Source organism: Malaclemys terrapin, chromosome 24 (assembly GCF_027887155.1).
Source record: "Malaclemys terrapin pileata isolate rMalTer1 chromosome 24, rMalTer1.hap1, whole genome shotgun sequence".
Classification (NCBI taxonomy): domain Eukaryota; kingdom Metazoa; phylum Chordata; order Testudines; family Emydidae; genus Malaclemys; species Malaclemys terrapin.
In genome coordinates, this window is record NC_071528.1 from 14,308,208 (window position 1) to 14,333,857 (window position 25,650).

At 66.1% G+C, this 25,650-nt stretch overlaps 1 protein-coding gene across 2 annotated transcripts; it reads left to right on the top strand.

Moving 5' to 3' along the window:
- Window positions 1-39: 39 nt before the first annotated feature.
- FCHO1 (FCH and mu domain containing endocytic adaptor 1) lies at window positions 40-25,650 on the top strand. 2 transcript variants are annotated; one of them, XM_054013806.1, is made up of 29 exons: window positions 40-119; window positions 6,472-6,541; window positions 8,300-8,384; window positions 11,884-11,975; window positions 12,123-12,197; window positions 12,520-12,661; window positions 12,951-13,103; window positions 13,317-13,421; window positions 13,704-13,802; window positions 14,554-14,650; window positions 14,841-14,885; window positions 15,169-15,241; window positions 15,353-15,374; window positions 15,819-15,876; window positions 16,707-16,888; window positions 17,334-17,358; window positions 17,995-18,057; window positions 18,491-18,542; window positions 18,860-18,951; window positions 19,241-19,825; window positions 20,362-20,474; window positions 21,189-21,294; window positions 21,485-21,596; window positions 22,808-22,963; window positions 23,072-23,204; window positions 23,585-23,784; window positions 24,247-24,311; window positions 24,729-24,893; window positions 25,243-25,650. In XM_054013806.1, exons 3-29 carry the CDS (start codon window positions 8,358-8,360, stop codon window positions 25,263-25,265), a joined length of 3,060 nt encoding a protein of 1,019 aa, XP_053869781.1. In that variant the 5' UTR covers window positions 40-119; window positions 6,472-6,541; window positions 8,300-8,357; the 3' UTR covers window positions 25,266-25,650. The 2 variants fall into 2 exon arrangements, with proteins under 2 accessions (XP_053869781.1, XP_053869782.1); XM_054013807.1 differs by having other exon boundaries at window positions 49-119; window positions 6,475-6,541.

Below are 25,650 nucleotides of genomic sequence, written 5' to 3' on the forward strand. Positions count from 1 at the left end.
AGGGGCCCCCGCGCGGGTCCCGCCCCCGCTCCAGCCCGGCCGGCGGCGGGGCGGGCAGGCGGCTGCAGCCCGAGCCGGGGCACTGGGTCCGGCTGCGCTCGGCGCCGGGGCTCGGAGAGGTGAGTGCGCCCTGCCCAGGGGCCGGGCTGCTGCTGCGGGCCCCCCCTCGGGGCCCGGTCGGGGGTGGGGGGCCCCCCGGAGGCCGCCCCTGGGATCCCGCCGCTCGTGACCTGCCCTCGCCGTGGGGAGCTGCCGCTCCCCTGATCCCCCCCCATCTAGGGGGCCGCCCCTCCCTTGTACGAGCCGACTGCGCCTCCCTCCCCACGGCCGATCCCGCGTGGGGTCCCCCTCTGTGGGCCTGGCCGGGGTGTGCCCGGGGGTGTCCTGCGGGGACCGGCTGCTCTGAGACCCCTGGCAGGGACTGGCCGCCCCGCAAACCTCCCCCTCAGTCTTGGTGCCTGTCTGTCATGGGAAAGGGAGGATAAAATGAATTCTGTGTGGGGCCCCTTTCCCCTCCCTCCTCCGGCTGGTGTCAGTGGGTGTCCGCCCCACTGGGGGCCAGATTCCCCCCTCCCCTGTTTGGGGTGGGCCAGATTTCCCCCCTCCCCCGTTTGCTGTGGTCCCCAGCCCCAGTGTGGGCCAGATTCCCCCTCTTCCACCCGTTTGGTGGCCGTGGGCCCCAGCCCCACCGAAGACAATAATCCCACCAGCTGAGGATCTGGCCTGGAAAAATCCAGTGTTTGTCATTAGCAGGCAAGGGCCAGGGGAGGGCGTGAGCCGAGCCAGGTGCTAGGAAGGTGAGACGGGGGGGGGGGGCTCGTGTGTGTGTGTGTGGGGGGGGGGGGGGGGGTGCTGGCAGGTGCGTAGCTTCCCTGGGAAGACGCTTTTAATAATTTTTGCAGAGTCCTCTGTGGCGGCCCTGCAGCCGGGGGATTCGCTCCCGAGCTGTCTTAGCCAAGCCACCTGCCTGAAATCTTCCAGCCCTGCAGGTTCAAGGCGGCCGTCTGCGCTCTCGGGTGAAGGCCGTTGGATACGGGGACTCTGAGCTGGGCTCCCCCGTTGTCTGATCCTTGCAGCGGATTCGGATTTCTCATCCCACGCCGTGGGGGTGTGGAAGGATTTTAGTGTGTGTCGGGGTGTTCTTTAACCACAACCTTACTTGGCGCGCATGCAGGACGTGAGCCCCGTGTGGGGTGAGCGGTTGCCCCTTGGCTGGCTTCAGGCAGGTGCAAGATGCCAGCAGGTTTCTGTCTGTCGGGGAAGGGGGGTGAGGAGAACGCCTTCCCAGGCAGTTGTCTCTGCTGAAGCCTGAATGACGGCGAGCTGTCAGGTTGTCTCCGCGCCGCGGCTTGCGTGTGGGAGAAGCAGACCCGAAAGCGCGCCAGCTCGCTAAGCGTTCTTCAGAGGCGCTGTTTAAACGTTCTGTTTCTCTTTCATCTGCCACGCACATGGAAGCACGCGCCGTTTGATATCTCTGACGTGGGGCGACAGGGAGCGCTCGCTGGATGTGGCTTGTGGGCGGCCGCCGGGAGCACTTGCTGGGGTGGGTTGTGTGCTGCACGCCCTTCGGAGTGAAGTGGCTCATGGGTGGCCTGAGCTCTCCTTGCAAATGCACGGATCCTCGCCTTTGAATGAAGGGCTGACGCTCAGGTGGGTGGAAACGTTTCGGGAGGGGGAGAGCAGCTGCGTTTGTTGGCATCTGGCCTGGGATGACCCACGGTTTCCTTGACCCATTGCCCCTGGAGTGAGTGGGGGCTTTGAGGTCCATCATGCCTCCCTGCCCCTCCCGGGATGCGTCCGCAGTGACCTTCTTGCATATTTCATTCCCTGGGGTGCTCCAGTTGTCTGGGCCTTGTGCCCTTTGTCATCTTGGTTGTTGAGGATCCTTTGAGAGTCCGCGCCGTGACTGGATCCTGGGAAACACCGTTGCTGGGGCTGGTGCTTCAGGCTGGTGGGGCTGGCTTTGCTCCCTGCCCCTTTCTGACGAGCTCCAGTAATATTGCTCCTCATCTCCCGGCTCCCACCTGCTCTGGTGTCGATCCGAGCGGGGTTTGAACCTGCGATCTTCAGCCCAGACCTGGGTGAGCCAAAGGGGTAATGCCATTAGCTGGTACCAGTAGTAGAGTGTTATCCTCCATGCACCGGCCACTAGAGGGCAACGTATTGCCCACTTTGCAAGCATGGCACATGCTGAGTGGGGAAGTGGGAAGTGCTGCCAAGTCTTGCTCTAGTCCTAGGCTGGTAGAGTAGTACAGGGCTGGCACGCAGTGGCTCCCAGACCGGGTCATCCATGGCTGTGGCTAAGGGAGGGCCCGTTTGCCTCCTCAAACATAGGTGCTAGATCTGCTGAGAGCTCCAGAGCCCTGCCTGCCCTGGGCAGAGCTTTCAGGCCAGTTCTGAAGCCCGGCACCTTGAGCCGTAAAGCTCCTAGTTTGGGACCATCGATGGGAAGGGTTGAAAGCCTCGTGGGCCGCTTTGTAGGGTAGTGGGAAAGGGCTCGCTCTGCCGCTGAGAGCTTGGCTCTGCGCTGGGGCATGTTCTCCTATTGCAGCTTCTCCCTGTGCCTGGATCTGAGCCGGGGAAAACCTGCTATGCCAGCGACTGAAGGAAGCTGACTGGCAGTACCAGAGCTAGAGCCCTGGCAGGCTTTGAGCCCTGGCATTTGGGGGGGAGGGGCAGGGCCAAGCTCTGCCTGGGGGTGGGGGGGAGCTTCCTGATGCAAATTTGCTGTGATACCAGTTGCCCGGGGAGGTTTGGCAGCTGCTCCGGGAAGGGGGTGAGATCGGGGCCTGGTGTGCTCATTTCCTGCATCCACGCGGGAGGCACGGGCAGTGCCAGGCGGCTGAGAGGAACGCTTGTTGTTTGTTTCTGTGTTAATCTGCTCCAGCGCACTGCCCAGTGCCCCGTAGGCCCAGCCCTGCGCATCTTCCTCTTGTGTCTTATTCAGGCCTTGCCCAGAGTGGCAACTTGGCCTGGAATGACCCCGTGGAGCAGTGCAGCTTGTGTGGCTACCTGGGAGAGCTAAATTTCTTCCCCAGCTTGGGCCCCCCCTCCCGGGGCAGGGCTGGGAGCTGCACAGCTGGGCGCTGGGTTCCGGAGACGTCTCCCCATGGCTGCCACTGGGGCGCCTGGAAAAGCAAAGGCAGGCGTGCGTTCGTGTGCCTAGAGCAGGGGCCTCGGGATCGGGGGTGCGGGGGGTTGGAATGCCTGTGCCCTAGAGATCAGGGCATGCCCGTGTGGGAGAGGATTCCTGGATACCGTTCCAGGCCCTGCCATGGACTTGAGCGATTTCAGGCAAGTCACTTCCCCTGGCTGGGCCTAACTCGGCCCTGGCATAAGCCGGCAGGACTCTGATGGGCTCTAGGCGGAGGGATGCCTCTGGGAGCGGGTGGCAGTAAAAGGGAGGTAGCCAGCAGGAGGTCAAAACCGTGGGAGGACACCGCAGTTTGTAGCTCTGGCTTGAGTGAGCAGGTGGCGGCGAAGGACGGGAGGGAGCTCGGAAGCCTGGTAAGGCGGGCGAGAGCTAAGAACACCCTGGTGGAGATGAGGCCTAAGGGCAAAGTTTTGGTTGGGTTCTAGGCTGGCTGGTCCCAGGGTCGTGGTGGAGAGAAGCCAGCGGGGTTAGGGGATCAGGTTTGTATCCCCAAGGAGCCCCAGCGATGGTCCCGGCCTAGCGACACCTGGCCAGCTTCCCCAGGACCAGCCTGTGGGCTTTGGACGAGGCCTCTGCTCGCTGGGGCCCCTTTCTCGCCCGTCTCCTGGCCCTGGGTTAGTTTGTGGCTTGTCAGTTCGGCTGAGCACCAGGGACCGGGGCTGGAGCGACCCAGGGCCGAGGAGCTGCTGGGCGGGAGGTGCTGGGGTTCGTCTCGGTGCCTAGAACTGCCGTGGCGGGGGCATGAAAGGAGCCAGCAGGAGGCGTCGCTTCCTGGGTTATGGCTCCAGGATGGGCTGGCAAGCAACGTGCCCCACTCCCCCCATCTCTGTCCCCTCCTCCTCTGCTGGGGCACGGGGACCGGGGAGCCCTCCAGCCAGCGCCCTGCCCCACCATCCCCTCGCGGCTCATCCTAGGATGTGGGACGGTGCTGGTTTGAGCGGCCCCAGCTGGGGAGAAAGGACCTAGGTGTCCAACTCCCCTGCCAGGTGCACACAATGGGCCTGATGCACAAGCCCCTCCCTGAGAGCTTCTGTTGCCGATGGGAGGGGTAACTCGGGGACCTGCACCCACTCTGCCCCCCCCCCCAATGTGCCAAGTACCCTCGAGAAGATACAAGTACCTTGAACCAGGTACTCTGCTCTAGAAGTCGCTGGGGGCATGTGGCGGGGCCAGGCCTTGGGCGAACAGGGGGCAGCGCTCGGGGTGGGGACCTGGTACTGAGAAGGGCGGGGAGGTGGCTGGAGGGGGGGGTTATCCCCATGTTTAAGGCAGGCTCTGTGCTCCCTGCCCTGCTCTGCCTGGGCTGAGGTTAATGTTTACACCCCAACCCCTGATATCCCCTGTCCGGGGCGGACACGTCTGGGTCTGGGGACTCCCTGGAGGCCGGTGCTGCTGGACCCGATCAGGCTGCGCCCCCTCCCCCCCCATGTTTGCTTTGTTCCTTGCGCTCTGGGCCTTTTCCATCTTCTGTGGGTTAATGTTAGTGCTTGTAAAATGGAGAGATTGGCAGCGCGGGTGGGTGTTGTGCAAGCTTCCCTCTGCGACAGTTTGAATGTACCCCCCCCCCAGCCCCTGGCAGAGCTCGGCTGAGGCCCCGCAGTCCTGACCCACAGCCCCCTGCCATCCCAGCGCCCTCCATGGGCTGGCGCTGTACCTGTCCCTAAATGCCGGGCTGACTCCAGCGGGTGTGACCCCCACCCCCGCTCCAGGCTGTGTTTGCGCCCCCTGCAGGTCAGATCCTGGCAGTGTGAGTCTGGCACTGGCCCTGGGGCACCCCAGGGGAGTCACAAGGCAGCTAGGGCCTGTCGATCCCTCTGACTCCCTTCCATGCTGCCAGGTGACCAGCATTTGCTGGGCCTGTGCTAGCGAACATGGCACCAGTGCTGACTGCTGCCCGTCACCATGTGGGTGCCATACCGTGGCCTGAGCCACGCCTTGCCAGTCTCTGTGGGAGGTGTGCATAGAAGATCCCAGTTCGCCTGGCAAGGCGGAGGGGTGGGGGCATTGTGAGACCTGATCTGGGGGTCTTATGGCTCAGACGCAGAGCTCCAGGGTGCAGCCTGCGTTTAACTGCCCTGGGGAGCTTCCATCCCTTCTGCAGCCGGGGGCTGTGTCCATCCCAGCGTGTCGTGGGGGTTCCCTGCTCGTTGGTGTGTGCCGTGTTGCTGTACGCGGTTAAACAGCCTCCGTCCCAGAGGTGGCTGCATTTCACCGATGAGCAGGGATCACGTTGGCCGAGGCGCGGGGGGAAAGAGGAGGGACTATAGAAATATGAACTCTTTGGTTGGCACAGTGCCCTCCAGGCTGGGAATGGGAGCAGGCTCTGACCACCCCACCCCCAACAGTTGCAGTGGATCCTTGACGCCCTTGGGACGCCCAAGCCCGTCAGAGAAGAGGGCTGGTGGAGTCATCCCCTCTGCCTGGCAAGGGGCTGTACAGGGGATGCCGGGATGCCCAGCTCTTGGGTGCCATGCCCGCGCTGCCATGGGTGCATCGGGGAATCTCTGGCCCGTCTAGGATAGTCTGGCTGCAAAGCCCGTCCCCATTTGGCGTAAGGGTGTGCTTGGCTGGTGTCCCAGCATTGGCGGAGGGGCCTCCGGCTTCCTCCCCCTGCCCGGCAGGTGCCCCCTGTTGATTCCCGAGCCCACAGGCTGGGCAGGGCAGCGAGTTTGATTGATTTCCACGCTGGGTCATTGCTCCCGGAGTGGATTCCGCTCGGCTCCTGCCTGGGCCCCCCTCCCTGCTCCTGTGACCGGCCCCAGGTCTGCGCACGTGAGGCTGCTGTGAAGAGGCAAGGCTAGCAGGGACGGCAAGCCCCATCTCACTGGGTGTCTCCGGTAGAGCGGACGGTAGTGGTGGGGGTGAGTGTGACTAGGCCGGAGGCAGCGGGGCGTGGTGGGTAGAGCATTGGCCGGGGACTCTGGAGCTCTGAGTTCTATTCTCGGTTCTGCTGTGTGACCTCAGGCAAGTCGCTTTCCCTCTCTGTGCCTCAGTTTCCCCTACCCGTTTTCCTCTTTTAGAAAGTGCTCTGAGCCCCGGGGATGGGAGGTGGTAAGTGTGTAGAGTAGCCCCACATGTGTGGGAGGGGCAGACGAGGCTTGGGGGGGGGGCTGGCTCTCTGGGTTGAGACCTGCCCATTCGTGCCACGCATGCGCCAGCCAGACGAAAAGAGGAGCTGGGGCGCCAGGCTGGGCCGGGGACGTGGGCGGGGGCAGCAGGCACTCACAGGTGTTGGTTCTGCTTAACTGGCCTGTGGGCCCCCCCGGGCCCCTGCAGCGGAAGTGGTGCTGTGCTAACTTCTGGTTTCTCTCTCTCAGCAGCGCTGGGTCCCCCAGGAGGACAGAGCCGAGGATGAACCAGCCGGGACTGTGCGCCTGTCAGCGCTGGGTGAGTTTGATGGCCCTGGGGGGCCCAGGGGGCTGGCCCTGCTGCAGATGGGGCCAGAGCTCAGCACCGGGGCAAGAACCAAGCAGCTTGCCCCCTGCCCAACCCAAGGCCTGAAAGAGAGAAGGAAAAAACTGAGCACGCAAAGATTTTCTAGTTTCCTGTTTTTCTCTCCTGCGCGGAGGGGGAGGGGGAGGCTGGGAGGAGAGCTGTGGGGGCTGTGACCGAGTCCAGGGGATGGGGCTGCCTCCACGGACCGCGGGGAACTAGAGACCTCACGGGAGCAGGTGCTATGGGGGCGGTTACAGGCCAGCCAGGTGCGCCCCCACCCCTGGGCTAGAGGACTAGGGATCCGGCGGGCTGTGTGGGTCTCTGCAAAGTCGTGCCTGTGCGTCGCCTTGTTATATGGCCCAGGGATCCCCTCTGAGCCGGGGGCTCCAGCAATCCGGCGGGCACGGCTGGGAGCCAGGACTCCTGGGTTCTCTCCCCAGCGCTGAGAAGGGAGTGGGATTTAGTGGCTAGGATGGGGGAGAGAGGATTGGGAGTCAGGACTCCTGGGTTCGGTTCCCTTTTCTGACTCGCTCTGCAACGCCCTGCCCCCTGCCTCAGTTTCCCCATGGGGAAGGTGCCCCAGGCGTGAGGCGGTTTGGTGAGCGGCTGCCTGTGAAGCTCTGTGACACGGCGGGCGGAGGTGCTGCGGGAGCACAGCGGAGCCTCATTCATTATTCAGCCGCGTATCCGGTGTCAGTCCTGGCCGCGTTCTTCAAGCGTCCAGCCCCTGGGTCCTCGCCATAGCGTTTAGCACCTGCTCGCTGCCTGGTGTTGATCAGCCCTCCTTGTTGGCTTGTGCCAGCCCCGAGGGAGGCTCCCTGCGTGCGGGGACTCGCGGCCGGGGTCCAAAACCTCCTCGGGTTCGGAGAGAGCCACCCTGCACTCACCACCCGGTGCCCCAGGGCAGCGGCTGCTCCAGGACCAGAGCGGGTGTCTGGGTGGCAGGGCCGGCCCTGTTGAGGAGTGCGAGGACAGGGCGGCACGCGCAGGCACAGCCGCTCTCTGGGCTCCAGCGAGTGTGGGATACAAAGAACGGCTTGTTTCCATGGCTACGGCAGCGCGGGGTCTGGGAGCTAATTAGTTTTGAAAAGAAATGTGCACCCCGTTCCAAAGCGCTGCGCCCCCGTTAGACCCTAGCTCTGCCCCCGAGCATCACGTGGGTGCGGCTGATCCCCGCTAGCCTTCAGGGAGGCTGGCCAGTCCTGCTTCAACTGGAGAAACTGAGGCACGGGGGTGCACTGACTCATGCAGGGAGTCGGTGGCAGAATCCGTGATGGAACCCAGGTCTCTCGAGGCCTTGTCTGCAAGCTGCCCTTGTGAGAGGCTCTGTGCCTGGGGGGGTGGGGAAACTGAGGCACTGGAACAGTTAATCATTACAAGTCTGGTAGAGCTGGGAATAGAACTCGAGTCTGGAGTCCCAGTTTCCTCCAGCTCTAACCACTAGATCCCATTTCCTCCTGGAGTTGGGAATAGAACCCAGGAGTCCTGATGCCCTGCTTGCCTTGCTTTAACCGCTCAAGCATGTTCCCACCCTTGGAGGATTGTGTATCACACCCATTCCCCGGTGTCCCCGTGGGCCTGTCCCCTTGTCGTCTTGTTAAGCAGCTCCCCCCTCCCCCGAGCAGAGATCTCTCTGTCCCGCCGTGCTCCCTGTGGGGCGTGACGGGAAGAAGCCTGCCTGGCATCACCTGATCTCTGTGTTTGCTCCAGAGGCCGGAGAGCTGAGCTGTGGGATCCGGGAGGGAGCGTCGTCCCGCCCAGCTCCAAGATGTCCTGTTTTGGGGAACATTTCTGGGTAAGTGTCTCCTTTGGGGGCGTGGGGGGGGAACACTCTGAGCTGTGCGGTTCAAATGGAGCCGGGTTGTTCATACGCATCCTTGGAGGGATGGGTCCTGTCCATAAACCCCAGAGCTGAGCGGGGAGCAATTGCTGGGGAAGCTGGGGGTAGCCCAGATGGAGGGAGAGCCTAGCAGGACGACATATCCCAGCGTGCATTGCTCCCCCTCCATGGCTCTGGTCTGCCAGGTTTGCGGCCCCTGCTGCTGGCATGGGGCTGGATCTGTTCCCACCAGACAGGGCCCTTCCCGCGGCGGAGCGCTGAGACCCTGCTCCAGAATCGGATCTGCGTGGAGGTCGGGGGCTACGTGCCTTCTCTGGCTCCAGCTGGTGCCTGCTGCCTCCTTGGGTCCAGAAGCAGAGCTGGGCCCTGGCTGCGTCGGATGGGTCTGCGTTGGGGTATGCGCCTGGCCTGGACAGTGGCTGGGGTGGGGCTGGCTTGGGAAGCTGCTGGACACTAGCTCTGGCCAGCCCTGGGAGATGCCCAGTGGGGGGCGTTGCAGGGACAGTTTGCCACCGCTAATTGATTAGACTCTCCAAGGCAAGACACAAGGATCTCCTTACTTGCCGGAAGCTGCTTTAGGGACTGGGGAGAGGCGTTTGTGTGCTGCATTTAAATCCCTTTGCCCAGTGGGGCCAGGGGAAGGCTGCATGCTGGGTTGGAGGGGTCAAATGAATTCAGAGGAAGGAGTGCTGGGTTGTTGGCCAGGCTGGGCACAGAAGAGAGAGGGGTGCAGAGCCAGGCCTGGACTCTGGCTGGCAGAATCCTGCAGGGCACATGGCCAGAGTTTTCGCTAGCCTGATGACTGATCGTAAAGCCCTTCCCCAGGAAAGCTACTGGAGTCTCATCCCCATTACACAGCTGGGAAACTGAGGCAGTAATTTGCCTGAGGTCCCGCAGCAGATTGGTGGCAATGCTGGGAAGAGAACCCCGGAGTCCTGACTCTCCTTGCACCGGACTCCGTCTCCTAGGCCGCGCTGCCCCTCTGCTGGTTGGAAACGTGGGGCTGAGCGTCCCTGCTGCACACTGGGACTGTCCCTGTGGGTGTAGCCCAGGGGACTGAGCACAGATCTGGGAGCCAGGGGACGTAGACTGTCCCTGGTGCGGAGCTGCGGGGAGAGGCTCCATGAACAATTGGGCTGTGGTGCAGCCCAGAGGCCGGGGGCCGTGATGGCCACGGGTCTGCTGGCCCCGAGTTCCCCGGCTTGGGTGGCTCTGACCATCTGGTGCGTTGAAACACCCCGTCTGGGCTTCCCCTCGCCCCGTCCACGCCCACTCTGCCAAAAAGGGGGATTTCCAGGCTCTGTGCTTTCTGCTCTGGGGATGGATGGGTGTGTGTGTGTGTGTGTGGGGGGGGGTTTCTTTCCTCCAGCCATGGGAAGTTAGGGGCTCTCCACCTCTGCAGCTCGCTGATGGGAAGGGAAACAGCCCTGGGAGGGCCGCGGAGCTGCCGAAATCCCTTGGACGCACGTTGTGTGGGGAGATGCGGGCCCCGCTGCTGCCCTGCAGGCAGTTACAGGCTAGGCCTGGCTGCGCTGGGGAGATTTCTAACCGGCTGGAGCCGTGATGGGGGAAGAGCTGCCCCAGGTACATGGGCAAGGAACCCATTAGACTCTGGGTGGGGGTAGATGTGGAGAGAGCACAGATCTGGGAGCCAGGAGATGGGCTATGCTGCGGTTCTGGTCCTCCCCCGCGTGGGCTGCTCCGGTGTGGCTAGCTGGGGGCGTTGGCTTGTCCAGAGACTGGCGTGCCTGGTATGGCTGCAGGGCACATGCCCGCTGCTGCCCAGTCCACTGGGATGGGAGGGGGGCAGCCCCCTGCCTGCGCATTGGGGGTGAGCCGTGAGCAGGTCTGGGTCTCTTCCATCTCTCGGGCCTGGGCTGGGTGGGCCTGGCTCGGATGTGAACCGACACCAGCCCGCTGCCTGGTCCGAGCGCGCCCAGCCTGGTGCCGCCTGCCTGCAGCCGGGCCTCATGCAGCCCCCGGGAAGTGTGTGTGTGGGGTGTCTCCGTTCTTCCCCCCCAAAATGATGCCCCCTCCCTCGCGTTCCTCAAACCAGATCCAGTTTATAAGCAGGAGGGCAAAGTTGTAGCTAGGCAACCCCATCGCCCATAGCAACGGGACCTGGGTGCTGGTGCCAGCCTCATGCATTGGTGCCAGCCTCATGCACTGGTCTCTCCTTGCTGCCCCAGCGGTCTGCCAGGCAGCTTTCTTAAAGCGACAGTGCCCCCTTTCCCTCCCCCACCCCCACCTGGAATCTCCAGAGGCAGGGGTGCAGGGCAGGGGGCTGCCAAGGACCTGGGGACCGGATCTGGGCCATGCCGACCGCAGCCCAGCTTGGAAAGGCTACGGGGTGGATGGTATATGCCAGAGCTGGGCCTAGAACCCAGGAGTCCTGCCTCCCTTGCCTTACCTTCCTGCCTCCCACCTCTGCCCCGGCTGGTACACCCCACTTCTTCCCCGGCGTGGGGTGGGGTCAGATTTCCCCCATGTCCTGTGCTTCCAGCCTGTCTCCCCAGGAGCTGTGGCTCCCGCTTCATGGGGCGGGAACGGGCTGGCCACGGGCACTTGTGAGCTCACCCGCCAGGTGCCCACATCCCCCCTCGGTAACCGGCCCAGGATATGGGGTGGTCTGGATATGGGGTGTGTTCCAGGGCATTGCCCACCCATCCCCCTTCTCCCCTGCTGCAGGATGTGGGGCCCCCCCGACCCATGGGCATTTCATACCCAGCTCCAGCACAGAGCCGGGGAGCGCCATTACCCAGGCCTCTTCCCTCCCTGCCCAGCCCTGGCCGTGGTGCCCGCCGCTTGGCCGGGGGAAGTTCCAGGAGGAGCTGAGGTAGCGGGAAGGTGCATCTGTATGACCCCCACCCCAGAGTGTGAGTGGGAGCCCTCCCAGCTTCCCGCACGGCGCTGGCACCACGTGCCTCTTGGAGCTTGGCACCGAGCAGGTGCCTGCCGGCCCCTCTCCCTGCACGGCACTGCCTGGACTCCTGCTTTTCTGCACAGCAGCTGTGGGGCAGCACCGCCGCCCTCCCCCCCGCCCACCAGCGTTGAGGGGCAGCCAAGTGGCTGGTTTGTTTACAAAAAGGCGGGGGGGGGGGGGGCTGATCTGGGGGGAGGGGTGAAATAGTCCAGGGGATCCTAGAGCTGGGGGAGGGCAGCCCCACGGAGGAAGTGCTGGGGAGGGTTGGCAAATGCCATCCTGCCACCTTGCCCCCCACGGTCGCTGCTGTGTGCTAGTGGCCACGGGGGCTCCCTGGCAAACGCTGAGCCGGGGGGGTGGGCAGAGTTCGGACTGGGGGAGCTGGGGCTGTTGATCAGGGGAGGGAAGGCAATGGGCAGCGACTGGGGGTCCTGCCTGGCCTGTAGGTGCCCGTGCCCCTGAAGCCCACCAGAGAGCGCCTGGGGGCCGGGTCTGCCCCCTTCACCCTCTGTTCTCTGCCGCCTGCTGCAGGGAGAGAAGAACCAGGGCTTCGACGTGCTCTACCACAACATGAAGCACGGGCAGGTCTCCACCAAGGAGCTGGCCGACTTCGTCCGCGAGAGGTAGGGCCGGGGGGAGGGGTGCCTGGGCCCCCGCCACGCGGCGTGGCGCGTCCTGCCCTGGGGGTGGAGCTGGGCCCTCTGCTGTTCCCTGCCCCCCGGGCACTGCCCGTTCACTCCCCTCATGCTTTCCCCCCCCTCTGCTTCCAGGGCCACCGTGGAGGAGACTTACGGCAAGTCCATGGCCAAGCTGGCCAAGATGGCCACCAACGGCACGCAGCTCGGGTGAGTGGGGAAGTGAGCTGGGGGGGGGGGGGGGGCGGATGCGTGCCTAAGCCCCGTCGCTGTGTGAACCTCCTACTGCTGGAATACCCGCCCCCCAGCTGCATGAACCTTGTGGAGATGGGAGGGCCCCCTCCCCTGTATCTTCCAATGCCCCCATCCGCTCCCCAATCCTAGCAGGGGGCACTCCTTTGGCCCCACTCAGCGCTGGCCACCGGGGGGTGCCGATGGGACCAGACCCGGTGGCCCATCCCAGGGTGGCGCGAGGTCTCTGTTGAGCGACGGGGGGGGCCTGCTCTCAGCGCCTGCGTCTCCGCCCCGGCAGGACGTTCGCGCCGCTCTGGGAGGTGTTCCGGGTCTCCTCCGACAAGCTGGCGCTCTGCCACCTGGAGCTGGTGAAGAAGCTGCAGGACCTGCTGAAGGAGATCGCCCGCTACGGGGAGGAGCAGGGCAAGGCGCACAAGAAGGTACCCGCTGCCCCAGCTACAATCCTGCCCCTTACGCCCGGCGGGCTGCCGTCAGCGTGGCTGCCTGGGTGCCAGGCGCTCACAGAGCGGGGAGCCCTGCCCGGGCACCTGCCTGCACCTGGCTCTCGCTGGGCCCGTCGCCCCTCGCCTGGCAGGCTGAGATGCCAAGGGCTGAAAGGGCCCGGAAAGTCTAATTACCCGCTCCCTAGGGGCGTCCCTAGGACAGGGGCATTTGTGGGGGAGCTCCCCTGCCCCCCCACGTCTCCAGGCCCCTCTCTTGCTCCCCCAGTGCAAGGAGGAGGTGTCGGGGACCCTGGAGGCCATCCAGCTGCTGCAGGGCGTCGCCCAGCTGGTGCCCAAGTCCAAGGAGAATTATCAGAGCAAGTGCCTGGAGGCCGAGCGCCTGCGCCGGGAGGGAACCAACCAGAAGGAGCTTGACAAGGTACTGGGGGTGGGCGGCTGGTGGCGGGGGTCAGAAGGGGGCTGTGGCCCATCACTCGGGGGTCTGACTGGCATGGGGGGGCTGGGGTGATTGTGGCAGGGCAGTGCCCCCTTGACGAGGGGGGATTGCCCCGATGCCCGCTCCCCATGGCAGGGCAGAGCAGCTGGGCCATCGCTCCCAGCTCCCACTCTCCTTCTGTCCTGCCCCCGCCAGGCTGAGCGGAAGTCGAAGAAAGCGGCTGAGGCCCTGCGCCGCGCAGTGGAGAAGTACAACATCGCCCGGGCCGACTTTGAGCAGAGGATGCTGGACTCGGCCGTGGTAAGTGAGGAGGTGGGCGCGGGGGCAAGGACATGGGGGGGGGGGGGGCAGGGGCAGCCATTGGCGGGTGTGGGGGCAGAGGGCATCTGGCTCAAGTCTCATTCAGGGCAGTGTGGGGCTGGGAGGGGGGCACCATCCCGCAGGGGTCCAGCTGGGCTGGGGGGGGGGGATCGCTGGGAGCTCCAGCCTCTGCACAGCCCCCCCATCTAACTGCTCTCCCCCCCATCTAACTGCTCTCCCCCCCATCTAACTGCGCTCTCCCTCCCCCCCCCCCCCCCGCAGCGGTTCCAGGAGCTGGAGGAGATCCACCTGCGCCACATGAAGGGGCTGATCAGCTCCTACTCGCACTCCGTGGAGGACACACACGTGCAGATCGGACAGGTGAGTGCCGCGGGGGGGGGGGGGGGGGGGGCGTGCACTGGGGGGGGGAGAGCTGTGGGGAAGGGGGGTGGGGGCGTGCACTGGGACGGGGGGGGAGAGCTGTGGAGACGGGTGTGTGTGTGTGTGCACTGGGGTGGGGGTGAGCTGTGGGGAAGGGGGTGGGGGCGTGCACTGGGGCGGGGGGGAGAGCTGTGGAGACGGGTGTGTGTGCACTGGGGTGGGGGTGAGCTGTGGGGAGGGGGACGGGTGCGTGCACTGGGGCGGGGGGGGAGAGCTGTGGAGAGGGGGTGTGCGTGCACTGGGGTGGGGGGGAGCTGTGGGGAGGGGGGCGGGTGCGTGCACTGGGGCCGGGGGGGAGAGCTGTGGGGTGTGTGTGTGTGTGCACTGGGGTGGGGGTGAGCTGTGGGGAGGGGGGCGGTTGCGTGCACTGGGGCGGGGGGGGAGAGCTGTGGAGAGGGGTGTGTGTGCGTGCACTGGGGCGGGGGGGGAGAGCTGTGGAGAGGGGGGTGTGTGCGTGCACTGGGGTGGGGGTGAGCTGTGGGGAGTGGGGCGGGTGCGTGCACTGGGGCGGGAGGGCATTAGGGGGGCAGTGGGAAGGGGGGGCGTGCAGGAGAGGGCAGCTGTAACCCCCCCACAATCTCATCCTGCCCCAAGGAGGTGCTGCTGGGGGTGGGGAGCGAATGGGGGGGGGGGCCTGGGCAGTCACCAGCAGAGATGAGCACAGCAGCCTCCGCTCCCCTCCCCCCCCCAGGTGCACGAGGAATTCAAGCAGAACGTGGAGAACATCGGCATTGAGACGCTGCTGCAGAGATTCGCCGAGAGCAAGGGCACCGGGCGCGAGAGGCCGGGTGAGGGGCACACGGGGGAGCTTGCTCTTGCATGGGACTGAGGGGCGGGGCTTGCACTGTTGCACATGGAGGGGCGGGGCTTGCTCTTGCACGCTTTGCACGGGGCCTGGGACAGAGCGTGCTCCCCCAGACACAGGGGAGGGGCGCGTGTCTCTGCCGGGCTGACCCCTGCCCTGCTCTCTGTTGGCAGGTGTGCTGGATTTCGACGAGTGCAGAACAGCCCCAGTGCAGGAAGGCAAGTACGTCTCTGCAGCTGGCAGCCCCATGGGTGCTGGGGCATTGCCTTGGGGGAGGCGGCCACGGGGGCAGGGAGCCGGGACGTTGGGCTCATCCCTGGGGAAGGGCTCTGGGCGGGCGGCAGAGGTGATGCCCGCAGGGAGGAGCTGGGAGTACCCGGGGCCTGGCCGTTCTGGGTCAGGGCCAGGGTTAGGGTTAGGGGGGCTCGGGGGCGAGCCATCTCCTGGGGAAGAGGGGCTGGATCTGCGCCAGGAGCCACTCACCCGCTCTGTCCCCCGCAGGGCCCAAGAGAAGCCTCAGCAAAGCCTTCCGCATCCCCGGGCTGAGCCGGAGAGACCGAGAGCGAGATGCTGTGTGAGCCCCCTCCCCAATCCCCTTATCCATCCTCCTCCCCCCCACCCAGCCCTTGCTGGGCTGCTCTGGGCAGTTCCAAGGCGATTGATTCTCTCTCTCTCTTCCCCCCAGGGAGTCCCCAGACACCGACTTGGTGAGTAGCCGCCCTGGGTGACCAGCTGCCAGCTGGGGGGAAGTGGGGGGCGGATGCGGCCTGGTTCCTTCCTTTGCTGGCACCTGCCCATGGTGCTGCCAGACTCCCGTGGGCCCAGCAGCTCTTGGTAGTGGGCGGCTGGGCGGCATCCACCTGGGGCAAGTTTGGGAGTGGGGGGCAGGGAGGAGACCCCTGCTCCAGGGGTTCTGCAGCGCTGAAATCACACGTTCCCGACCCACAACCCCTGCTGTCCCAGCCTGGGTTCTCCCCCATCCCCGCCCCCCCAACAGCTCTGCCGGTGCCCCTCACTCCCAACCCGCAGCCCCTGCTGCCCCCCTCACTAGCAGGCCCGGTAGATTCTCCTGGGATTGAATGGGTGATGGAGGGAGCAGGGTGGGGAGTGTGGCCTCTGACCCACCTCCCTGCCGCATTCTCCCCCCGCAGACCTGCCCAGATGTGGACGAGGAGGGATTCACTGTACGGCCTGACCTCAACCAGAGCAGTATCCTTGGGGTTGGCAGGGCCCAGCTGGGGGGTGGGAGGGGCTGCCGGGGGGAAGGGAATGGGGGGCTGGGGTCAGGGCCGGCTGGCGGGGCGAATGCCCGTATGGGGCCCAGCGGGCAGGGCGGGGGAAGGTTGGGGTCAGGGCCGGCTGGCGGTGCGAATGCCCGTATGGGGCCCAGCGGGCAGGGCGGGGGAAGGTTGGGGTCAGGGCCGGCTGGCGGTGCGAATGCCCGTATGGGGCCCAGCGGGCAGGGCGGGGGAGCGCTGGGGTAAGGGTCGTGCTGGAACCGGGGGTCAGGGCCAGCCGGGGGGTTAATCTCGTCTGCGGCTCCGTGTGCTGCCCCAGTCTCAGGCGGGGCGGCCGGGGGAGATATCTGCTCAGCCCCTGGTCCCCTGCCCAGCCAGCTCCTCTCCTGCCGGGCTGGGTCCATGTCCTGGGGGTGGGGGGCAGAGGTGCCGGGCGTCCAGCTCCCCTGCTTGGCCGCAGCAGGGCAGGAACTCGGTCTCCAAACCCCGCGCGCCGGGGGGACCAAGCTGGACTCAGACCCGCGGCAGGGCCTGGGCTGAGCCCGAGGGATGTAGGCTCGGATCGGGGGAGGGCTCCCCCGGTTTCGTGGCAGGGAGCCCCGGCCTGGCAGGACTGTCCCCAGCACGGGCCCTGTGAGCCAGGCTGGGCGAGGGTTCGAAGCCAGGCCGCCTGGGCTGGACTCCTGGGTTCAATGCAGTGAGCTGGGGTGGAGGCGACACCTACTGGGCGTCCAGGGGAATGGCAGGCAGGGGCCCAGCGCTGCTCCTGGCCGGGGGCTTTTCCCTTGACCCCCGGCTCAGGCTCGGGCGGGACCCACGGCTGCTCGTCCAGCGACTCGGACTACGAGGACGAGGATGAGCCCCGCAAGTTCTACGTCCGCATCAAACCCCTGCAGCCCTGCGACGCTGCGGGCAGCGGCCAGGCCGCCGTGGAGCAGCTCAAGGCGACGGTGGGGAACCTGCCCCTGCCCCCCAGCACCGGGGTGAGAGCCGGGGGCTGAGCTGGGGGAAGTGGGGAGCCTCTGGGGCGCAGTGGCATGGGACCAGGCTGGTGTCTGGGAGGGGGTAGTGGTTGAAGGGGTGGCCGTGGGGCTGGGGCTGAGAGGGGAGGGGTGGCTGGGGCAGAGTTGGGGGGAAGCTGTGGGGTTGGGGTTGGGGGGGAGTGGAGCGAGAAGCCGTGGGGTCGGGGCTGGGGCTAGGGGGGAGTGGAGGCGGTGGCCGTGGGGCTGGGAGGGGGGGGAGTGGAGGGGGTAGCTGTGGGGTCAAGACTGGGGCCAGAGGGAAGTGGAGGGGGCGGCCGTGGGGCTGTGGAGGGGGTGGCTGTGGGGACGGGTCTGGGAGGGGAGGGGTGGCCGTGGGGCTGGGGTCTGCAGGGCTGGGCTGCTAACTGCTGCTCTGGTGACCCCCCCCCCCCTTGTTCTCTCGCAGGGCACAGTGAAGAGACAGGTCTGCAGTAAGTGCGGCTCAGCTGTCGTGTCGTCGTACCCCCCCCCCAGCTCTGAAGCAGAGGGTGCCGTGGGGGTGGACAGTGCAGATGCCAAACCCGGGTGGGGTGGGGGGAGATTGTTGTGGGTACAATGGGCCATGTGGCAGGGACCTGCCCAGCAGGGGGCGCTCACTGGGGTGCAGGGTCTCCTGGACGTGGGGAGCTCCACGCAGGGAGCCTGTGCCCCTCGCCACCCGTCTGGGGAGACGGGTGCCGATCCTGCCCAGGCAGCGCCCCCCGGAGGCTGGCTCTGCACCCCGGCCCTTGGGCAGGTCTGAGCTATCCTTTGCCCAGAGCAGTTTCTTAATTTTGTGGGGACCCAGCAAGATCTCCCCCCTCCCTCTTAGCTCCGGGTGCCCTGGATAACTGGGGGCCACCCCTTCTCCATGACCCCAGCACTGCTCAGCCCCTAGTGGAGTGATTCTCCCGTCTGGGTGCAAGAGCACGGGCCCCGCTGCAGGGGGTGCTGGCGGGCACCGTGACCCCCTCCCCCCGACCATCCTTCTGAAGAGGGGGGGTCATTTTTTCACTTTGCTGTGTCGAGAGCTGTCCAGGTTCCAGTCCCGGGGCCCCCATGATGCCCTCTGTGTGGTTATTCCCCAGGGCACTTACCGGTAGCGACGACCATCACGGTGAACGTGGGCTCTGACGTGGCCCTGGGTACAGGTGAGGCCGTGACGAGACAGTGGGCGGGGGGGGGGCATGGAGGGAAACGTGATGATTTGCAAGCCCCTCCCCTGTGGCCACATGCCCCGCCCTAGCGTGCTAGAGTAGCTGGATGGTTCTTCCCAAGGCTGGGTGGTGACATGGACATGGTTAATAATGAGCTCAAGGTGACCATCAGTAGGGGTCAGAGTTAACGCCCATGTAAGAGGCCTCGAGGCAGCACCCCCCCATCCTGTTGGTTCAGCCTCTCTGCAGACTCAGGCAGGCAGCCCCAGAAGCTTTCACCCGCCGAAGGGGAGTTGGTGGGGCGGCTGTGTGACGAGAGCTGTGGCAGGTCGCTGGAGGAGTGGTTGGGGGCGGGGGGCGGTGGCTCTGTGCCCTGCCTGTAGGCTGGGGGCTGGGACCTGGCTCAAATCCGTCTCCTTTCCTGCAGGTGAGGAGCCCGGGAAGCCGCAGCCTCCCCACCCCGCCGCGTGGACTCCCAGGTACCGGGGTGCCCTTGCCGTGGGTGGGGAGGGATGGACGTTGGAGTCCTTGTATGACGCGCCTGCTCTCCAGAGCACCCGCACCAGGCTGCTGGGGCAGCTTTGGGACCCCACGGAGCGCGGTCAGCTTGTGGAGAGCGGGGGGGGGCTCCCAGCCCTTCCCACGCCCCCTTCGCCACAGGGCCCTCCCAGCCTGTCGTTTCCCACAGCCAGCGCCCCAGATGTCTGGGGCAGGCGCCCTGGGGCATGGGATGGGGCCAGGAGTAAGCATGTGTCTGGGGGCCCCGCTGATCTCCCCTGCTTTGGTCCGTCCCCAGCTGCGCAGGGAAGCCCCGGCCGGACGCAGTCCCTTCCGCAGCCCTGTTCGGGCCCCCGCTGGAGTCGGCCTTCGAAGCGGAGGATTTCCCAGGTACGCGTGGGCTGCCGGTGCCCACCTCACAGGAGGGGAAACTGAGGCACGGCACGGTGGGGACATCCCACAGCATGTGAGAGATCCGGAGCTGGGAATAGGACCAGGACCTCTGGGTTCTGCGTTCTGGCTTCAGCTTGGAGCCAGGGCTCCCCACGCTGGCCTTTCTGCAGCGCAGCCCCTGTGCTGAGCTCTGCGAAGCTGCCCCTTGCCCCTGCCCCCTCTGTTTGGGGGGCAGCGGCCCTGCCCTCGCTGGCTCCGTGACGAGAACGTCGCCCTGTCTCCACAGCGTCCCGAGCCTGCGGCGTGGGCTCCAGCCCGTCTCCCTTCTCCTCCTCGTCTCCAGAGAACGTGGAAGACTCGGGGCTGGACTCCCCGTCGCACCCCCCCACGGGCCCCTCGCCGGACTCCAGGCCCTGGACGCCCCAGAGCCCCCTCGCCAGACGGTCCGCCAAGGGCTCCCCGCGGCTCCAAGAGGAGCGGGGCGTCCTGCCCCCCACGACGGCCGCCTCGGAGGAGCAGAGCGCCTGGCTGCCCCCGCCCGCCAGCCCCATCGGGTGGCCCCAGGACACCCCCTGCTTTGCCGCCTTTGGAGAGGACTCGGGGGCGGGGTCTCAGCACAACTCCCGTTGCCCCAGCACCACGGCCCCTTCGCCCGACCCCTCCGGGGACCCCGAGGCCTGGGTGGCCAGGCCTCCGAGTCCCGGTTCGGAGCAGGCCCTGCAGCCCTGCAAGCATGGGGCCTGCCCCCCCTCCCACTCCTCGGCCTCTCCGGTGCCCCACAGCTGCAGGGAGCCCTCCGGCCCCTCCCCGTGGACTCCCCAGGGGCCCGACCCCAGGCTGTCAGACAGCAGCACGCCCGCAGCTGAGCCCGGTGAGTACAGCCCTGGGGGTGGGGTGGGGCGCTGGGTAAGGACCTGCCACTCGGCTCCCTGCTTCGCAGAGCACGAGTGGAGCACGGCAAGGAGCAGTGACCTTCCCCCCAACTGCTCTGCTGGTGCCGCTCGATCCCACCCTGCAACCCCTCGATATCCCCCTGCTATCCCAGGCCTGGGCTCCCCCCAGCTCTGCCGGTGCCCCTCAGTCCTGACCAGCGCCAGCCCCACTGTTCTCGCTCCAGGTCTCTCAGGCACTGGCCGATCCTACTCACCTGGCGCTCCTAGTGAGGAGGAAACGTGTCTGTTTAGGTGCCAGGCTGAGTCGCTTGCCCACGTGACCTGGTTCTGGTTCCTGAACTCCTGGACTGACCCCTCTGAGTGCCCGGCCCTGGCACTTTGCTGGGTCGCACACTTCTGCCTCTGCGTCCCCACCCCACAGCCACCTCCCGTGTGCCTCATCTCCCCCCCCCCCCCAGTGTTGTGGGACGGACCTTGCCCCCCCATCTCTCACCCCTGCCTTGTACTTCCACAGATCCTCCCCCTGCCCCCACTCTGCCCAGCGCCGCCCCCAAGGTGGCCCCCCCGCGGCGATCCAGGACGAAGAGGCTGTCGACGGGGCAGGCCGCCTGCAGCCACAGTGACCCGGTGGGTGGCGCTGCGCTGTGCTGGCAGGGAGCCAGGGTGTGTGTGGAGGGATGGGGAAACTGAGGCACAGAGCGAGTAAGTCACTTGTCCAAGGAGTCTGGCAGAGCTGGGGTTTGAACCCCGATCGCCTGGGTCCCAGCGCGGCGCTGTGCAGGCAACTGGCGTCGCTGACCCTTGGCGGGGACTGAGGAATTTTTCAACTTTGTCAAGAGGCGGATTCAGACTAACGGCTCTTCCCGGCCCCGCCGCGGGGCTCAGCTGCGTCTCAAGGGAAAACCAGCCATGACCTCGGGTCTCTAGGGTGGCCGATCCCCGGCCCTCGCTGAGAGCCCAGAGCAGACACTAGCTCACGGGGAGGGTTCTGCACAGACCCCCTGGGGTGGCTGTTTTCTCCTGCCTGGCGGAGGCCGCGTGCTTTCCTGGGGAGTCTAACCATTAGCAGTGGGGCTGGTACTCCTGGGTCCAGGAGGGAAGCGAGGTTTTGAAGGTAGCAGGAGACTGGGACCCAGGACCCCTGGGTTCTATTTGCAGCTCAGTCCTGACCCGCTGGATGGCCCTGCCTCAGTTTCCCCACCTGTACAATGGGGCTAACGATCCCATTTGCAAAGTGCTTTGGGATCCCAGGCCCTTGGAGTCTCCTGTCCCCGCCTTGCCCTGCCGGTGGGTTAGCCCATCCCCGGCCTGGAAGGTGACCTATCGCCCTTCGTTTTGCAGTCCCGCTCCCTGTGCCCCTCTCCCCTGTGGAATTCTGGCCCTTCCCACTCAGCTCCGGCCAGCCTGGGCGAGCGCAGCTTCTTCACGGTCTCGCAGCCGGCGCTCGGTACGTACCCCGGGGGGCGCGGGTGCCAGGCGGGAGGGGAGGGGACTGGCCCCGAGCATCGGGGTGGGGGCAGGGGGTGAACCTGTGGATAGAAGGGAGGGGGCCCAAGCCGGGGGAGGGGAAGGGGAGCTTTGGGCTGGGTTTGGTCAGAGGCTCTGGACCTGACCCTACCTCCCCTCCCACCCCCCAGGGCTCTCCCGAGGCCCCAGCCCCGTGGTGCTGGGATCCCAGGATGCCCTTCCCGTGGCAACCGCCTTCACTGAGTACATCCATGCCTACTTCAAGGGTCAGGACCCTGACAGGTAAGGTTGGGGATGGGGCCCAGCCTAGGGGTGCCCTGGTTATGGGGAGGGGGAAAGAGACAGCTCGGAGGAGCGCCAGGGCTAGATATCTGCCCCCAGATCTCATGGGGCACCGGGGAGGGGGGACAGGGACTGGATCTCTCCCTCCCTGCCCCTTCCCACAATCCCTCTGGGCGCTGGTGGGCGGACCAAGCTCCCCCATGGTGCCAAGCTCAGAGCAGACCCTTGGGAAGCAGGGCTTGCCCCACACTGGCTGGGATCCTGTGCTTCGATTTCACCAACCAACGTCTCGCGCCCTGTAACTGCCTGACCACGGAGTCCCAGCCCAGCCCCCGGGGTGCCCTGCTCTGTCTCGCCACCCAGGTGAGATGGTCCCTCCCGCCAAAAATCACACCAAAGCACCAGTCACTCGCCCCGGGTCAGTTGCACCTTTGATCTGGCACCGATCCCTTGTAGCCAGTCTGATCCTAGACTAGCTAAAGATTCATGAACTAGGAAAAGGAAATCGACACGCTATTGACAAGGGTAAAGCAGCCAACAGAGAGACATACTTTTGGAAGCCAAATTGGAACCGGTTTGTAACAGAAGCTTCTGTGATAAACAAGCTGCGTGTGTCCTTGGGGGCTAACCCAGGCCAAGCCCTGGAGATCTGCGTCTGCCTAGCAATCCTCCTCCCCCATCCCCTCCCGGAGCCCAAGCAACGAAAAAGATCCTGTTCTTCCTCGTTAGGACTTTTGATTCCTTCCTCTCCTGGCTGGCGCTTTGCAGTGACAGAGCAAACACGGGGGACCCGGCCACTTATAACCCTAATCCCCCTCCTGGCCCTGAACACGCCGAGCCTGGCCGGGTCCAGCCCTGGGCCCTAGGAGCTGGTCTGCCAGCGTCACACCCACATTGGGGTGGCTGGATCTCCCATCCCCCTGCCTCACCCCCGAGCCCTGGGGAATTGTGGGAATGGAGTGGGGAAAGTTGGGAGTTCCAGCCATCCCCTGCCCCAGGGAATTGTGGGGATGGGGTGGGGGGAAAGATGGGAGATCCGGCCACCCCAAGGCCCTGGGGCATTGTGGGAGCTGGGAGATCCCCTCCCTCCATTCCCCCAATCCCACGGGGGAGGGGGCCTGACTCCCCACAGGCCGTGAGGTGCTGGGCTCTCCCCACCTGTTGCTGGGGGGGGGCTCTGAGTTAACACCTGGCTTGCCCCCCCCCCCCAGCTGTCTGGTGAAGATCACGGGCGAGCTCACCATGTCCTTCCCCGCCGGCATCGTCCGCGTCTTCAGCGGGAGCCCGTCCCCGCCCGTCCTGAGCTTCCGCCTGCTCAACACGGCACCGATCGAGCAGTTCCTGCCCAGCGCCGAGCTACTGTACAGGTACTGGGGGGGCCCAGCTCGGCACGGAGCTGGGGGGGCCATGGGGGCTCTGCTGGGGCTCTGAGGCTGCGTCCCAGCCTGTCTGACCCGCCCCTCTCCCACCTGCAGTGACCCATCCCAGAGTGACCCCAGCACCAAGGACTTCTGGCTGAACATGCCGGCGCTGACCGGGCACCTGCAGAAGCAGGCGGAGCAGGCCCCGGCCGCCTCCTACTACAACGTGGCCCTTCTCAAGTACCAGGTGAGGCACCAGTGGGGACGTCCCACCCGCCCGGGATCCCCCTATCCCCAGGCAGCGCCGTCAGGACTCCTGGGTTCTCTCCCCAGCTCTGGGAGGGGAGTGGGGTCAAGTGGGTTGTGGTGGGGCTGGGAGCCAGGACTCCTGGCTTCTCTCTGTGGCTCGGGGATGGGGGAGAGGGAGTCTAGTGGGTTAGATCGAGGGGGGGCTGGGAGCCAGGACTCCTGGCTTCTCTCTGTGGCTCGAGGATGGGGGAGGGGGAGTCTGGGGGGGGGGGCTAGGAACCGGGACTCCTGTGCTCCCCCCCGGGCTCTGAGAGGAGCAGAAGCTGTTCCTAGCCCCCCATGGCCGGCCCCTCTAGCCGCTCTCTGCTCCCCTGGCAGTTCTCTAAGCTGGGCCCGAGCGCGGCCCCCCTGCAGCTGGCCGTGCGTTGGGACTGCACCGCGGCCACCACCCAGGTCAGCGTGGAGTACGGGTACAACGCCGGTGCCATGCCCGCGCCCAGGCCCCTCACCAATGTCCAGGTGCTGCTGCCCGTGGAGGAGCCGGTCGCCAATGTGCGGCTGCAGCCTGCGGCCAGCTGGTGAGAGCCGGGGGGAAGCTCGGGGGGCATGTTGGTGGGGAGGAGCTGGGCAGGGGACAGCTGGGAGTCCTGGTGGGGAGGAAGGACGGGGCGGGGGCAGGAGGAGCCTGGAGGCCCTGGGGCGGAGGGGGGAGGGTGGGGGCAGGAGGAGCCTGGACGCCCTGGCGGGTGGGGAAGAGGGATGGGAAGGGGGAACAGGAGGCGGCTGAGGCCCATGGCGGGGGAGGAAGGGTGGGAGGCAGGAGGTGGCTGAGGGTCCTGGGGGGTGGGGAAGGCGGTACAGGAGGCAGCTGGGGGGCATGGGGAGGGGGAGGGACGGGGGACAGGAGGCACCTGGGGGCCATGGGGGGAAGGGATGGGGGACCCTGGGGGAGATCAGGTAATGGCTGGCGCTGTGTGCACCCCCAGCCCTCGCCCGGCGGGATGACATCCCCCGTCCCCCCCGTCTCTCTCGCCCCGCAGGAACCTGGAGGAGAAGCGGTTGTTGTGGAGGCTGCTGGACGTTCCTGGGGCCCCGGATCGTGGCGGTGAGAGCTCTCAGCGCTCCCCGCCGGGTTGGGGGGGACAGCTGTGTCGGGGGGGCGGGGTCTGAGCCACCTTCCCTCCAACGCTGGGGCTGCTGGGGGCTGAGCGTCAGCTGCCAACCCAAGGCCCTTGGCCCTGACACCCACAGGCCATAGCGGCTCCTGGGGGGGCTGGTAGTGGGGTACGGCGCCTCCTGCTGGCCAGGCGCCAGCTCCTGGTTCTGAACAGGGTTTGCTGGGCGAGCTAAGGGCAAGGGTGGCCGGTGGCTCTTAGCAGCTGACCCTCTTGCCACCCCCAACCCCAGGGTGTGTCAGCCCCTCCCCCCGGCTCGGTGCTCTGGAGTCTGTTCTCCCCCCGGGTGAGCAGGGTCTGAACCCCCAGTGAGATCCTGAGCCCCATCTCTCGGCCTCGGTCCCCAGGCTGCGGCCACCTCTCTGCCAGCTGGGAGCCCCTCTACGGCCCCAGCAAACCCAGCCCTGTGGCGGCTCAGTTCACCAGCGAGGGCAGCACCCTGTCGGGCGTGGAGGTGGAGCTGGCGGGCAGCGGGTACAGGATGTCGCTGGTGAAGAAGAGATTCGCCACAGGTAACCGCAGCGGCTGGGAACGTCCGTGGTGGAGGGGAGAGGACGCTTCCCACTGCTTGCACGTAGAGAACTCCTCCCCCTCCTGTCCATTGCTGTGCCTTAGTTTCCCCTCTCATCCTTTGTTTAGATTGGAAGCTCTTTTTGGAGCCAGGGCGTCTCTCTCTACGGTGCCTGGCACGATGCAGCCTGATCTGGGGTGGGATCAGTATCAAGCCGTAATAAGAAAGGGATCCCAGGGAGGGGGATACGATCTGAGCACAGGGGAGTGGAGGAGTCTGGGTAGGCGGGGGGCCTGTTCCAGGAGTCCCTGGTGTCTGTCTCCACCTCTCATGGTTGTGTTTCCTCCTAGGCATTTATCTGGCTGGCTCCTGACTGGCTGCCCTCGTCCCCCTGTTCATGGCTGGTTTTAAAGCCCCAGCGGCCATTGGCTCGTTCAGCCTCTTGTTGCCCCCGGGGGTTTCTCTGCTGTTGGATTTTTAAACACTGGAACAAAGTCAGATCTGGGGGGAGGGGAGTGGGGGTCCGGCCCCTGGCCCTTGAGAGGAGTGATGGTGCTGGGCTGGGGTCCGGCCCCTGGACGGGACGAGCGGCTGAGTTGCACTGGACAGAGAACAGCCCTGCTCCCTGTTTGCCTAACTCCTCCCCTGCCCCCCACTGGCCAAGCTGGGGTCTCCGTGCTGTCCCCGGGTCTCCCCCTGGCGATGGAACAGAGCCGTCCACTCTCCCAGCTGCTGTACGGGGGTGGGGGGAGGAGGGG

Bases quoted from the DNA above. Each gene is read 5' to 3' on its own strand.
- FCHO1 (XM_054013806.1), top strand. From the start codon at position 8,358: ATGTCCTGTTTTGGGGAACATTTCTGG. The intron at 15,375-15,818 runs GTGAGTAGCCGC...CTCCCCCCGCAG, and splicing joins AGTCCCCAGACACCGACTTG to ACCTGCCCAGATGTGGACGA. The intron at 24,312-24,728 runs GTGAGAGCTCTC...CTCGGTCCCCAG, and splicing joins TGGGGCCCCGGATCGTGGCG to GCTGCGGCCACCTCTCTGCC.